Source organism: Chlorocebus sabaeus, chromosome 20 (assembly GCF_047675955.1).
Source record: "Chlorocebus sabaeus isolate Y175 chromosome 20, mChlSab1.0.hap1, whole genome shotgun sequence".
Classification (NCBI taxonomy): Eukaryota; Metazoa; Chordata; class Mammalia; order Primates; family Cercopithecidae; genus Chlorocebus; species Chlorocebus sabaeus.
Window position 1 is genome coordinate 23,687,623 of NC_132923.1, and position 15,861 is coordinate 23,703,483.

The following is a 15,861-nucleotide window of genomic DNA, read 5'->3' on the forward strand; positions in this document are numbered from 1 at the left end:
CAGTTTGCAATTTTAATTGCAAAAACAATACGATGAAGTTTGATAATTTAGGACGTTGGTATTTGATCTTCTTTAGCTGTTATCACCCTAAAATGTTGCCTTTCTACAAATCTTTCTTTGTTAGCCAACAAAGTATACCCCATTCTTCCTCACCACTCACTGCAGCCTTCGCCTTCCAGGTTCAAGAGGTTCTCCTGAGTAGCTGGGACTCCAGGCACGCGCCACCATGCCCGGCTAATCTGTAGTATTTTTAGTAGACACTGGAAAATTCCTGTTTTCAGTTTAAAACGAATGGGTCACTATCTTTTGAAAAAAGTTGTACTGATGTGAGTACTTATCCCAAAAGTAAGTGATCCGTTTTATACCCCCACCTTTATTATAGAATAGCCTCATTCTCCCTAAATAAAATCATGCTTATTTGGTTGAACAAATGATGTAAGTCATTTTCTTACAAGGAGAATTAAGAGTGTTTGCTACCAGATTCAGATTATTTAAACATAACGTTGGCTGAGATTGACAAAAGAAGATTAAATAAGTAAATATACACACACAATTGTGTGCCTATTGCATATATCACACCTGTGTATATATATGTTCATTTCCTTTAAGTTTGCATGTTAGTTTGCCCATTTACAAATATGTTCAGCTTCATCAGTTCTCTATACTCCTTTAATCCTCCTCATATCTAAAACAAGTACTGTACGAGAGGATTAGGATTGGGGTCACAATAGTAGCATCTTAGGGTATTGTAGAGTATTAAAGTCAAGTCAAATTAATTGGAATTATATATCAACATATGCCCAGTAAAATGGAAATACAAGTGAAGATTGATTCTTATTCGGGCATATTGTATCTTTTTTTCTTTTTTTTTTTTTTTTTTTTTTTTTGAGACGGAGTCTCGCCCTGTCGCGGCCCAGGCTGGAGTGCAGTGGCCGGATCTCAGCTCACTGCAAGCTCCGCCTCCCAGGTTCACGCCATTCTCCGGCCTCAGCCTCCCGAGTAGCTGGGACTACAGGCGCCCACCACCTCGCCCGGCTAGTTTTTTGCATTTTTTAGTAGAGACGGGGTTTCACCGTGTTAGCCAGGATGGTCTCGATCTCCTGACCTCGTGATCCACCCGTCTCGGCCTCCCAAAGTGCTGGGATTACAGGCTTGAGCCACCGCGCCCGGCCTGGCATATTGTATCTTAATGAAATTTAGTTGAAGTTGCAAATAGAAAGCCAACATTTTCAATTTATTTATTTTTCATTGAAATAGGTTGACTGGCCTTGTTCATGATATAGCAAAAGTAGCTCTTAATGCTGGTTAGCTGAAACATTGATTGCCAGGAAGCTGTCTAGGAAAACTTAAACCCATTTCACCTAACAAGCCAGAGATATTTATAATACATATTATTTGGTAGTTAAATCCCATTCCCTGGAAATTTCTTGAGGCTGGTTCTTTATGTCCACATGCCTTCATGTTACTTCAACTTTGTTTATGCCTTTTCAAAAAATTTCAGCATTGAAGCTTTGCTCAGCTGACTCTAGTTGGACTAATATTTAGCAAAGATTCTTCACCAAAAGTCATTTACAAGGTAGAAAAGTATCATACTGGCTTGACAAGGTGGCTAACACCTGTAATTACCAGCATTTTGGGAGGCTGAGGTAGGTGGATCACCTGAGGTCAGGAGTTTGAGACCAGCCTGGCCAACATGGTAAAACCCTGTCTGTACTAAAAATACAAAAATTAGCCGGGCATGGTGGCAGGTGCCTGTAATCCCAGCTACTTGGGGGACTAAGGCAGGAGAATTGCTGGAACCCAGAAGGTGGAGGTTGCAGTGAGCCAAGATCACGCCATTGCACTCTAGCCTGGGCAACCTGAGTGAAACTCCATCTCAAAGAAAAAAAGGGGGTCATACTTGAACTGCAGTAGACGGAGAGAGGTGTCAGAAAGGCTGGAAATTAAGGGATATTGTTTATGCTGGAGAAACCCTCCTTTCAACCTCCTTCTGTCTTACTTTAGGTGGTGAAAGGGCCCTGAGATCTTACAAACACTCTCCATTTCATCACATCACAAATTTAGCACATGCTATATTTACTTGAAACAAAACAGGGCTTTTGTAGATCACAGTAGAGATGAGGACACTTACAAATAGTTAGCTTTCATATGTTTTATGGTCCTGTAGGCTCCTGACAAGTGTGCATTGTAAGCTTTCTTGTTAGGAAAAACTTTGGACAAATTTCTTGTTTGGAGAATGCTCTCCAAGAATACGTGTGGTATTTAGGACTACAAGAAAATGTGGGCTGGTCTCAGTGGCTCATGCCTGTAATCCCAGCACTTTGGGAGGCCAAGGCGGGTGGATCACCTGAGGTCGAGAGTTTGAAACCGGCCTGACCAACGTGGAGAAACCCCGTCTCTGATAAAAATACAAAATAAGCCGTGTGTGGTGGCGCATGCCTGTAATCCCAGCGACTTGGGAGGCTGAGGCAGGAGAATTGCTTGAATCCGGGAGGCAGAGGTTGTGGTGAGCTGAGATCAGACCATTGCACTCCAGCCTGGGCAACAAGAGCAAAACTGTCTCAAAAAAAAAAAGAAAAGAAAATGGGAAGAGGTCTATAGGAGATAAACTTGATAAGCCAAAGAACTCTTTTTTTTATACTACATCATTATTTATTTATTCAACTTTTATTTTAGATTCTGGGGTATAAGTGCAGATTTTTTACAAAGGTATGCCATAATGGTAAGGTTTGGAGTACAATTGAACCCATCACCCAGGAAGTAAGCATAGAACCCAATAGGTTGTTTTTCAACCCTTTGCCCCTCTTCTCTTCTCCCCCATCTTGTATTTCCCAGTAACTATTGTTCCCATCTTTATGTCCATGTGTACCCAATGTTTAGCTCACACTTATAAGTGAGAAAAGTATTTGGTTTACTGTGTTAGTTTGCTTGGGATAATGGCCACCATCTTCATCCATGTTGTTGCAAAGGACATGATTTTGTCCAAAGAACTCGTAAAGGAAAGTGAATTATTATTTCGTTCTATAATAGAATTATTGCATATTCTTTTTTAACTGACTAAAAATAGTAAATTTGACATCCTTGATCAAAATTATTTTAATAAATGAGATGTATGTACATAATTTTTATCAAAGCATAAAATATATATTATTTAAATAGAACCTAAATGATGTACAGTGAAAAATAGTGTATTCTGCACCATCTCTGACCATCCTTTCCAATATACACATAGATCAGCTTTTTCTGTAATTAATACATCCCTGTTATACATCAGAATTTACTGAAAAAAACATGGTGCTGAAGAAAGCATTGTCTAACCTGATTCTGATTCAGTTGAATGCACCAAGATGATATGCAGTCTGAATAAACCATTAGGTATCAATTTAGTCACTTTTGCGATCAAATTGAATTAATGATTTTTAAAAAACAGCCATTCTCAAAGTGTGGTTTTTTTTGGACCCTTCAAGGACCTCAAGACTCTCTCAAGATTGAGGTCTTTAGATTTCACTTATAACTAATCATCATGAAACTATCAGCCAGGCAGTGACCCACACCTGTAGTCCTAGCACTTTGAGAGGCTGAGGCCAGCGGATCACTTGAACCCAGCCCAGGAGTTCAAGACCAGCCTGGGAAACATGGCAAAACTTCATCTCTACTAAAAAAAATACAAAAATTAGCCAGGCCTGGTGTTTCGCGCCTGTAATATCAGCTACTCATGAGGCTGAGGTGGGAGGATCACTTGAGCCCAGGAGCTACAGTGAGCCACTGCAGCATTGCACTCCAGCCTGGGTGACAGAACGAGACACTGTCTTTAAAATAAAAATAAAAATAAATCACCCATCAGGTTTTGGTGTAGTATCAAAGAGGAATATCCTCAATTATCTGAAAATGCTATTAAAGTACTCCCTTTTCCAAATACATTTCTGCTTAAGGTTGCCTTGGAACAAAAACTTTCCAGATTTGTTGTCTTTTTGGGCTGGGGGATGGGCAGGGGTGGGGAGTGGAGGGAGTATGAAGCTGAGTTTTTATTTAGAATGATGAAAGAAATAATACATAACTTATTTTGAAAAACTGACAAATGCAGGGCACGGTGGCTAACGCCTGTAATCCCAACACTTTGGGAGGCTGAGGCGGGTGGATCACCTGAGGTCAGGAGTTCGAGACCAGCCTGGCCAACATGGTGAAACCCCTTCTCTACTAATAATACAAAAATTAGCCCGGCATGGTAGCACACCCTTGTAATCCCAGCTGCTCAGGAGGCTGAAGCAGGAGAATCACTTGAACCCGGGAGGCAGAGGTTGCAGTGAGCCGAGATCACGCCATTGCACTGCAGCCTGGGTGACGAGAGCAGAACTCTGTCTCAAAAAACAAAAAAGAACTGACAGATAACAATGAACAACAGAAAGTGAACTCAGAAAAAAATAAGATAAATTTATGAATCTCTGTACATATGTCTAATATTTTTCTCCCGTGATCTTGGGCTGCATACTGTCATTGTCTTTTTTGAACTGCCTCCTGGAAATATGTTTGACATACAAAAAGCTATAGATATTTAATATATACAACTTGACGTATTTGGGCATAAGTGTACAACTGTGAAACCACCATCAGTACCATAAATTTAATCACTTCCGAAAATTTCCTTCTGCATTTGTTCTCGGTGGTGGTTTGTTTTGCTTTTTCCTGTTGTGTAAAGAGGACTTAACATAGGTCTACACTTTTAGCAAATTTTTAAGAATTCAATACAGTATTGTTAATTAATCATAGGCCCTATGTTATACAGTGTATCTCCAGAACAAACTTTGGTTGTATTATGGAAATTCTGTACCTTCTAATCAATACCTTCCCATTTCCCCTTCCTCCCAGGCCCTGGCAATCACCATTTTACTCTCTGCTTCTATGACTATTTTAGACTCCACATATAAGTGAGATCATTCAAAGTTTGTCTTTCTGGGTCTGGCTTATTACACTTAACAAATGTCCTCCAGGTCCATCTATGCTGTCTCAAGTAGCAGGGGTTTTTTTGTTTTTTGTTGTTGTTGTTTTGTTTTGTTTTTGGAGACAGAGTTTCCCTCTTGTCCCCCAGGCTGGAGTGCAATGACACGCTCTCCACTCACTACAACCTCTGCCTCCCAGGTTCAAGCAATTCTCCTGCCTCAGCCTCCTAAGTAGCTGGGATTACAGGTGTGTGCCACCATAACTGGCTAATTTTTGTATTTTTAGTAGAAACAGGGTTTCACCATGTTGGGCAGGCTGACCTCAGGTGATCCACCTGCCTTGGCCTCCCAAAGTGCTGGGATTACAGGCGTGAACCACCATGGCCGGCCAGATTTCTTTCTCTCTTAAGGCCAATAATACTCCATTATATGTATTTTCCACATTTTCTTAATCTGTTCCTCCTTAGATGGACATTTATGTTGCTTCCATGTCTTGGCTATTGTGAAAAATGCTGCAAAGAACATGGGAGTGTGCAGGTAATCTCTTTGAGATCCAGATTTCAGTTCCTTTGGATACATACCCGAAGTATGACTGCTAGATCAAATGGTAATTGTATTTTTAATTTTTTGAAGAATCTTCATATTGTTTTCCATAACAGCTACACCAGTTGTATTCCCTCCAACGGTGTACACGGGTTTCCTTTTCTCCACATCCTTACCTACTCTTGTTCTTTGGAGATCTCTTATCTTAAAAAAGAAATATGTTGGCCGGGCGTGGTGGCTTACGCCTGTAATCCCAGCACTTTGGGAGGCCGAGGTGGGTGGATCACGAGGTCAGGAGTTCGAGACCAGCCTGGCCAACATGGTAAAAACCCGTCTCTACTAAAAGTTAAAAAAAAAAAAAAAAACTGGGCATGGTGGCGTGTGCCTGTAATCCCAGCTACTGAGGACACTGAGGCAGTTAGAACCTGGGAGGCAGAGGTTGCAGTGAGCCAAGATCACACCATTGCACTCCAGCCTGGGCAACAGGGTGAGACTCCATCTCAAAAAAAAAAAAAAAAAAAAAAAAAAAAGAAATGCTTTCTATTTATTGGTAGAGTGGTCTATGTAAATAATTTAAAACTGGAAATTATTAACTAAAATATTGATTTTTTTAAGGGATTATAAATATGAATTAAAAGCAAGATCTAAAATCAATTATCATAAACAGAATTCTGAAAGATAGGCCTAAAGTCCTTCTTTAAGCATTCTAGTTGGCAAGTTGTTAATTTCTCTTATAAGCATAATATATTTAACTTCTTGTAATGTGGATAGGATTTTCCCAGAATGATAGGGTAGGTAAAGAGAGTTGGAAGTTTGCAGAGACAGGTTTACATTTTTTAAGATTCTTTATATGCAGTTTGATCAAAATTATGCATTCATAATTGCTGAGTGTTTGGCTAGCCAGATCCAGTAGTTATATTCCTTCTTTGACTAGCACTTTCTGCTTGATTTTTTTCATTGTTTTGGTTTCCTCAATGTATTCGGTTTCCAAGTGGAAAAGAAACTGAAGTGTGGTTTCCTAGGCTTTGAATCTTGGAAGTTAACTTGGGACAGGTGGTTCTGTAAACCATGAAGCTGGATTAGGGCTAGTTACAGAGAGCAACAGGTTATCTACTTTAGCAGCAATAGCTTCAGGAAATCAGCCTTTCTGGATTTGAATGTTTCCATGTGAATTTGAAACCTAAAACTAGTTTATACTTAGTAACACATTATTTTAAGGTTATTGGTTTTGGATACTTTCTGCTTGTTTTAAATTTACAAACTGGTCATTGTCATTTTAGGAAAAGACAGTGGCTTTAAGTGTTGATGAGGAAAGTGTACATAATATCATAAATACTATTTTCAAGGCTTTTGTAGCTCTTCTCTTTGGGAGTGGGGCAAGGACATGGCGGGTATGGAGGACAGCTTCGGCTTTCCAGATTAATTTACTAGCACAATTTATAAGAGTTTCGAGAAAAAAATATCAGAAAATCTAGAAGGTGATTCTTATCACCGTCATTGCCAAGAAAAATTAGGGTTATTATTGTTTTCTATCATCCTTTACAAGATGAATTGATGAATTTTTCTCATTACCCTATCACTTTGTTTTTTAGTCTCCCCATCACTCTTGGGCAATAATAGCTAAGCTGATAGGAAAGCTACTGTGCACATTGTAAGGATTAAAATCTTAAACTTTAGTCCCTTTTAGCCTCTGGGCTTTAGCATACAAAGAATGCATGTGCTCTGTTTTCTCAAGGGAACTCTGAGTACTCTGCAAGGGGGCCTGCTCTCATAATTTACTTTTTGAATGAGCCCTTCTGTTTATAGCTGAGATTTGCCAGTTTAAAAGGAAATAATATGCTTAGATAATATTAACTGACTTTTTGTTTTTTCAGTTATGTACCATCAGAATTTTTAAGTTAACAGGGATAGCCATTTGTCAGGTGGTGGCAGAATTGTGTTGAATCTGCGTCTGGTTTTTTGAAGTGTTCTGTTTTTCATAATGATTTTGCATACTCTTATTTCTTATACTTTCTTATTTCCTTTTAAATTTTTTTAAAGCTTCTTGAAGCTTTCAATCTAATTTTGGCACTATGGAATAAGGTATTAACTTGATGAGGCAAGCTTTAGTGACTAAAAATTGTAACTGCCTTAATTGGGACAAATCATAGCTGGCAGCTAAACTCAAGGTTTAATCACGTCCAGCACGTATTCGCTGTTCCAGTCAGAGCTTGATGTGTTAAACAGCCCTACTGTCTGTGTGTGGGTGTTCTATGTGTGTAAATATTCTGAGATGAATTAATCTTTTTAGTAGTTCTTTGAAAATTTTCAAGTGTTCTCTTTTTTCATACTTTGAAGAAGAAAAAACTCATAAAATCAATGCCTGCAGCTGTTTTATTTAACATCATTTTAGAATTTAGGCTGTTTCTGTTAGCAGAGCTGACCTGTTAAATAGCTTTTATTCATATTCATTCCAGTAGAAATTTTAGGAAACCTTAACTTGTAAATATTTTTATCTCACCCAAATCCTAGGTAGATGAAATGCCCTAGGACAAAGACCTTCAGTTTTTAAACTGGGTTATATTTTTGAGGGAATTATTCTGCACATCCTCAGGTTGAGAGATAACCTTAGCTAAAAATTACCTCTTGAGAATGGATGCCTGATCTCTACTTTTTCTTTTCCAACTTGAATTATCCAAAAGCCTTTTACCCCCACTACAAAAGAGAGGTATCTCTTACTCATCCCATTTCTTATGGTGGTTCACTGTCCCAGGCAATAAAAATCTCAAAGGAAGGGAAAATTCCAGAATGCATAGTCCTAGAGAGAGTCCCATGATAGAAATCCAAAAAGGGGTTAGGTCAGAAATACTGGAGAATATTGAAAAATTATTTCATCTGGACAACAAACTCCTGCCTTCTCTTTTTTTTTTTTTTTTTTTTTTTTTGAGACAGAGGCTTGCTCTGTCACCCAGACTGAGCAACCTCTGTCTCCCAGGGTCAAGCAATTCTCCTGCCTCAGCCTCCCAAATAGCTGGGATTATACAGGTACCCACCACCATGCCCTGCTAATTTTTTTATTTTTAGTAGAGATGGGGTTTCACTGTTTTGACCAGGCTGGTCTCGAACTCCTGACCTCAAGTGATCCACCTTCCTCAGCCTCCCGAAGTGTTGGGATTATAGGCATGAGCAACTGCCCCTGGCCGCCTTCTCTGTTTTCTAAGTTAGGATTATTATTAGAAAAATGAGATAGTTATCACAGAGATGTGTATCAACACATTTATTTCGATTAAAATGAAATTTGCTTTTGTTTAATAGAAATCTCTTTTACTTGATTGGTTTGAAAATGAGGACTGGCCAGCTATTTCCCATAAGTTACATCACCTTAATCTTTAGTACCAAACACAGCTAAAGTACAGAAGAAACCATCCAGAATGAAGTTCAAAAAAACAAAGGAATGAATGATAATATGACAACATAGAAGGGAGAGTAAGAGAGTAGATAGCATGGGAAGGTCCAACCCATATCCAACTGGAGTCTCAGAAAAGTGAAAAGAGAATGGGGGAGAAGCAATATTTGAAGACATAGTAGGTGAGAATTTTTCAAAATTGTCAAGAAGACTGTTTTGTCAGTATGAATAGTTGTTAGCTGTGTCATCTGTATTTTCTAAATAGTTGTCTTCTAAGATTTTTCTCTATCTTGCTTCCTCAAACTGAGGATTTATATTGTTCCTCAAGTCTATAATATCCTTAGTCATTAATCCTTGACTCATTTACCAAGACAGTTGCCTCTTCTCCACTCTTTATTCTCTTTTTCCAAAGTCCCATTAGATAAATGTCAGATCCTCCTATTCTAAAACCTTTCTTTCATAGCTTCAGAATGAAACTCTTACCTGAATTCTGACTAATCTCTTCAAACCTATTCTTAAGGTTTACTGACTCTGTATATAGCTATGTCCAGTCTTCTAGTTAACCTGTTATTAATTTAATTGACTTGACTTTCTTTTTTTTTTTTTTTGAGACGGAGTCTTGCTCTGTCACCAGGCTGGAGTGCAGTGGTACAATCTCAGCTCACTGCAACCTCTGCCTCCCAGGTTCAAGCTACTCTCCTGCCTCAGCCTCCCAAGTATCTGGAATTACAGGCACGTGCCACCAAGCCTGGCAGATTTTTGTATTTTTAGTAGAGATGGGGTTTCACCATTTTGGCCAGGATGGTCTCGAACTCCTGACCTCAGATGATCCACCCTCCTTGGCCTCCCAAAGTGCTGGGATTACAGGCAAGAGCCACCATGCCCAGCCAACTTTACTTTCCTTTTCTTGTTCTATTTCAAATCAATTAATCTTCTATAATGGATCTTTTTTAGAGAAAAACACAATTTTCTCTAATGTTTTAAATGCCTTGTTTTATGTCTTTAGTCATTTAAATATTTATATTTCTATGACTGTAGTTCCTGAGTGTCTAATCCGACTGTGTTGAATTGACATTGCATTTACTCACAGTTAATTGGTTCTTGATGTGCTCACAATTGTGAGCTTATATTTAGCAGGCCTTTGTTTGTGGGAAATCTTTGCTAGCAAAATCAAATATAATGTATCTCTGGAAGAACAACAAAGATTTTCTACAGATAATCTCCTGCCAAGCATGAGCTCACACTGGCCTGAGTTGTGAATTCTCAGAAGAGTCTTCTGCCCTCCTCTTGTCTCCTTTTGTTTATTCTCTCTTTGTCTTCTTCCTCTTTCTTTTAACCATCCAGATAACCAAGACAAAGAAGTTCGCCTGCCCTCTCCTTTTGCTTCTGTATTGTCTCCCTGTGCCACAAAACAAATTTTATTCCCCTTGTCACTGTCCTTGAACTTTTTTTTTTTTTTTTTTGGTTTTGATGAGCTTTATTGAGGTATAATTGACATAATAAAATTTACTAACTTGAATGTACACTTTGATGAGTAACTGTCACCATCATGATAATAAAGTATTTCCATTACCCTAAAAGTTATCCCCAAACCGCTTTGCAGTCTCCTCCCCTCAACCCCTGGTGGCCACTGATCTGTTTTCTATCCCTTATCTAAAATGCTTGGGATGAGATGTGTTTTGGATTTCAGATTTTTTCAGATTTTGGAATATTTGCAGTTACTTAAGCAGTTGAACATCCCTAATCCAAAAATCCAAAATTCAAAATTTTCCAATGAGCATTTTCTTTGAGCATCATGCTGGTGTTCAGAAAGTTTCAGATTTTGGTTTCATATTTTTAGATTACAGATGCCCAACCTGTGCTAGAATTTTGCCTTTTCTAGAATTTAATATAAATGTGACCATATAGAATACAATCTTCTGTCTAGCTTTTTTTGCTACTTAACAGAATGCTTTTACAATTCATCCATGTTATTGCATGCATCAGTAGTTCCTTTTTATTGCTGAGTAGTATTCTATTATATAGCTATGCCATTTTTTATCTATTCATGTGTTGATGGACATTGGGTTGTTTTCAGTTTTTGGCTATTATGCATCAAGCTGCTAGAGAATTTTTATATAAATCCTGGGTAATACCTGTGGCTATAATGGCTGGCTCATATGTTAAATGTATCTATAACTTTATAAGGAACTGCCAAAATGTGTTCCAAGGGACTGTAACATCAGCAATGAGAGTTCCATTGGCTCCATATCCCCACAAAGTCGTGGAATTATCTATCTTATTTTTGTGATTTTAATTTGCATTTTCAAATAACCAACGATGTTCAGCATCTTTACATGTGCTTGTTTATCATTCATGTATCTTTGGTGAAGCATCTGTTCAGATCTCTTGCTTTTTTTTAAGTTGGATGATTTGCCTTTTTGCTATCGTTGTGCAAGTTTTTTATGTTTTGGGTATGTCTTTTGTTGGGTATATTGTTTTGCATATATTTTGAATTCTAATTTTTAGACTTTTTTTTTTTTGAGACACAGTCTTGCTCTGTCGGCCATGCTGGAGTGCAGTGGCATCATCTCGGCTCACTGCAACCTCCGCCTCCCAGGTTCAAGTGAGCAATTCTGTTGCCTCAGCCTCCCTAGTAGCTGAGACTACAGGCACGTACCACCACACCAAGCTAATTTTTGTATTTTTAATAGAAACGAAGTTTCACCGTGTTGGCCAGGTTGATCTCAAACTCCTGACCTCGTGATCCGCCCGCCTCAGCCTCTCAAAGTGTTGGGATTACAGGCGTGAGCCGCTGCACCTGGCCAACTTTTTTTTATAGTTGTTTCTTTATGTTCCTTCAGAAATATTTGCCTGATTTAAATATTGATTATTTCAGTCCAAGAGGATAGGTTATCTATTTTAATTTCTCAGTATTATAGTTTTTGGTGTACATATCTCACACATCTTTTGTGAGAATTATTTCTATATAGTTTACCATTTACAATAGCATTTAAAAATTTTTTCAAATTTGGATTGTTCATTGCTGGTATATAGAAATACAACTGGTTTCTGTTTATTGATGTTGTATTCTGAGACCTAGTCAAATTCACTTATTTGATGTTCTAAGGAACATCTCTTTAGAAAAGGGTTTTCTTTATACACATCTGTCATCTGAATAAAAACAACTTTATTATTTATTTTTTAGAGACAAAGCTTTTTTGTTTTGTTTTGTTTTGTTTTGTTTGAGACAGAGTCTCCCCCTGTCGCCCAGGCTGGAGTGCAATGGCATGATCTCGGCTCACTGCAACCTCTGTCTGCTGAGTTCAAGTGATTCTCCTGCCTTAGCCTGCCAAGTAGCTGGCACATACCACCATGCCCAGCTAATTTTTTGTATCTTCAGTAGAGACGGGGTTTCACCGTGTTGGCCGGGCTGGTTTTAGATTCCTTACCTCGTGATCCGCCCGCCTCGGCCTCCCAAAGTGCTGGGATTACAGGTGTGAGCCACCACGCTCGGCGAAAACAAGGTCTTCCTCTGGAGTGCAACAGCATGATCATAGGTCACTGTAACCTCAAACTCCTGGGCTCAAGTGATCCTCCCACCTGAGCTTCCCAAGTAGCTAGGACTACATATGTGCACCACCACACCCAATTTTTAAACAATTTATGTAGAGGTAGGGTCTCGATACGTTGTCCAGGCTGTTCTTGAATTTTTGGCAAACAATTCTTCCACATTGGTCTTCCCAAAGTGTTGAGATTATAAGTGCGAGCCACTGCACCTGGCCTATTTTATTTCTTTTCCATTCTTTATGCCTTTTGTTTCTTTTTCTTGCCTGCATGCACTGGCTAGAACCTATAGTAGAAATGGGGTTTCACCATATTGGTAAAGTTGGTCTCGAACTCCTGATCTCAGGTGATCCACCCACCTCTGCCTCCCAAAGTGCTGGGATTACAGGCGTAAGCCACTGCACCTGGCCTAAAGCTACCATCTTTTGACATCATATATATATTTCTGATTTTAACTGTATTGGCTAGCTGTTGTTTAGGAATTTCTTGTCATATAATGGAGAAAAATACCTTGAATCAAAGCTATTAGATAAAAGGAAACTTGTCTGAGATAGTTCCCCAGCCTGTTAAGTGAAAATTTTGGGTATTTAGAATTATCTTATTTTTGTGTAAATTGCTACATATCCAGTGAGTCAGGCACCCACTCCTAGTACGTTAAGTCAGCCATAAATAAGAGAATGTGAAAAGAAAGTATGGAAAAATATGTTTTAGAAAAGGTAAAAAACTTACAAAGGCTATATTAAAACTTATAGTGTCGGGGCTGGGCATGGTGGCTCACGGCTGTAATCCCAGCATTTTGGGAGGGCGAGGTGGGTGGATCACCTGGGGTCAGGAGTTCGAGACCAGCCTGGCCAACATGGCCAAACCCCGCCTCTACTAAAAATACAAAAATTAGCCAGAGGTGATGGCATGCGCCTGTATTCCCAGCTACTTGGGAGGTTGAGGCAAGAGAACCGCCTGGGAGGCGGAGAGGTTGTAGTTAGCCAAGATCTTGCCATTGTACTCCAGCCTGGGCGACAGAGTGAGACTCTGTCTCAAAAAAACAAAACAAAACACACCTTAAGTGTTTGTAGGTTATGTGTTACGTGAATTTTGCAAGCAGGCACGTCAAATTGGGCATTTGGTTATCTATAATAATTTAAGGAATTATGATGTTAACTGATTTATTGAAAAGGGTTTATTTCAATTATGATTTCTTAAGTGATGAGAAGCTATTTTCCTTTAAGCTACAAAAAATTATGGGTAATGCTATGACTCTAAAACTTTTTCTGATAATGTCTTTAAAAGAAGATAATGTCTATTGGATAAGTAACTTTTAAAAAAATTCATTTACTCGAGAGCTAAGTATAAAGTTCTGAAGGAGAAAAACACCTTTTTTTTTTCTTTCACACAGTCAACAGTCAGCACATCACAAAACACTACTGTAACCAGATGTGTGGGGTTTTTTCCCCCACATATACCAAGCAATTGTAGGAGACACCAACTGGGTGTCCCATAATTCAATTCAATTTTGACTTCAACTACCTGGAGTTAGATCCCAGGTTAAGGGCTCAGTCACACAAGACTGGGACCCTTACTTCACATGCCAATCATACATAAGTAGGTTGTAACCTGTACTTGTGACTGACCGGCTATAAATCGGGCTACCACTACCCTCTCCTTGGGTTTGATTAATTGCTAGGAAGGCTCACAGAACTCAGGGAAACACTTTCGTTTGCCAGTTTATTATAAAGGATACTATAAAAGATACATATGAAAGCCAGATGAAGAAGTACATAGGGTGAAGTCTGGAAGGGTCCCCAAGTACAGGAGCCTCTTCCCCCGTGGAATTGGGGTATGCTATCCTCCCTGCACATGGATGCAATGACCAACCCGGAATCTCATCAGGTCTCTTGTTTCCCAATTTATTTATTTATTTGTTTATTGAGACAGGATCTCGCTCTGTCACCCAGGCTGCAGTGCAGTGGTGCAATCACAGCTCACTGCAGCCACTACCTCCCAGGTTCAGGTGATCCTCCCACCTCAGCCTCCTGAGTAACTGGGACCACAGACACGCACCACCATGTCTGGCTAATTTTTAAATTTTTTTGTAAAGTTGGGGTCTACTTATGTTGCCCAGGCCGGTCTCAAACTCCTGGGTACAAGTGATCCTCCTGCCTCAGCCTCCTGAGTAGCTGGGACTATAGGCATGCTCCACCATACCCAGCTAATTTTTAAAAAATTTTCTTAGACAGACACAGGATCTGTGTTGCCCAGGCTGTCTTGAACTCCTGGCCTCAAATGATCCTCCTGCCTCAACCTCCCAAGTAGCTGGAATTACTAGTAGGCATGATCCACCACGTCTGGCTATATTTCTTATTTCACAAAAGAGTTTTATAGGTATGCCTTATATTGACATACTATTTTAATTTTATATCTTTCAGATATTTGTATTTGACCTGCGTTTTGGAATTTATCTACACTTAAAATGCCACCAGCAGTTGGAGGTCCAGTTGGATACACCCCCCCAGATGGAGGCTGGGGCTGGGCAGTGGTAATTGGAGCTTTCATTTCCATCGGCTTCTCTTATGCATTTCCCAAATCTATTACTGTCTTCTTCAAAGAGATTGAAAGTATATTCCATGCCACCACCAGCGAAGTGTCATGGATATCCTCCATAATGTTGGCTGTCATGTATGGTGGAGGTAAGTACCTATTAAGGCCTGCTCTTTTAATATTCATGAAGCAACCAGAGTGTCTGTATTAGGTAACTTTAAAAAAAAAAGAAAAAGTCTTATTCAGTGAGATGTTTTGAAATGTTATTTCCTAAAGTTTGGTGTTTAGAGTCACATTTTTCATTCCTGATAACAATAGCAACTCTTGCTATAGTATTTGAAATACTATAGCATTTCAAAATGGAAATGAGAAAATCGTGAGGGACCTTGATTTGCTCCAACTGATGTATCATTGAGCTTAAAAGACTTATAAAAATGATGTATGCGCAACTGGTTTTTTTTTTTGTTGATCCCTGCTAGACTCTTGAAATGTAAACATAAATATAGATTTTTAAAAATTGATGTTGGGAGAATTAAAATTAATCAGACTGGCCTGATGGCATGGTTCAAAGTCTCAGGTAAAATCTTTGTATGATGTTAGAATCAACTGAATAAAACCTCCTCCGTATTACTTGCGATGTTATGAGTCCTAAAAGCATGTCAGCTGTACCCTAAACTTAAATTTTACCACTTACTTCTCTTTTGTTTTCTTTGGCATATTGTAAAGGAAATGTAGGGAGTAAGTTGCTCACTTAACATCATCTAAAATACTGTTTCTAGCCAATGTAATGATTCTAGGTTTCAACTATAAATAACTTAGCCTTAGGCTGCTAAAGTGGTGCCATATTCAACCAATATTTATCAAGTTCTATGAGTATATTCAGCACGGGGCTAGGTGTTGTGAGTGACAGAAAAC

The 15,861-nt window shown here is 38.9% G+C and overlaps 1 protein-coding gene across 2 annotated transcripts in view; it reads left to right on the plus strand.

Moving 5' to 3' along the window:
* Positions 1 to 15,861, plus strand: part of SLC16A1 (solute carrier family 16 member 1) — a 44,229-nt gene that overhangs the window by 15,012 nt on the left and 13,356 nt on the right. For both annotated transcript variants that reach the window (XM_007977524.3, XM_007977525.3), the window contains one exon: positions 14,835 to 15,095. In XM_007977524.3, coding sequence (XP_007975715.2) covers positions 14,879 to 15,095 — 217 coding nt within the window. In that variant the 5' untranslated portion in view covers positions 14,835 to 14,878. The remainder of the gene's footprint in view (positions 1 to 14,834; positions 15,096 to 15,861) is intronic.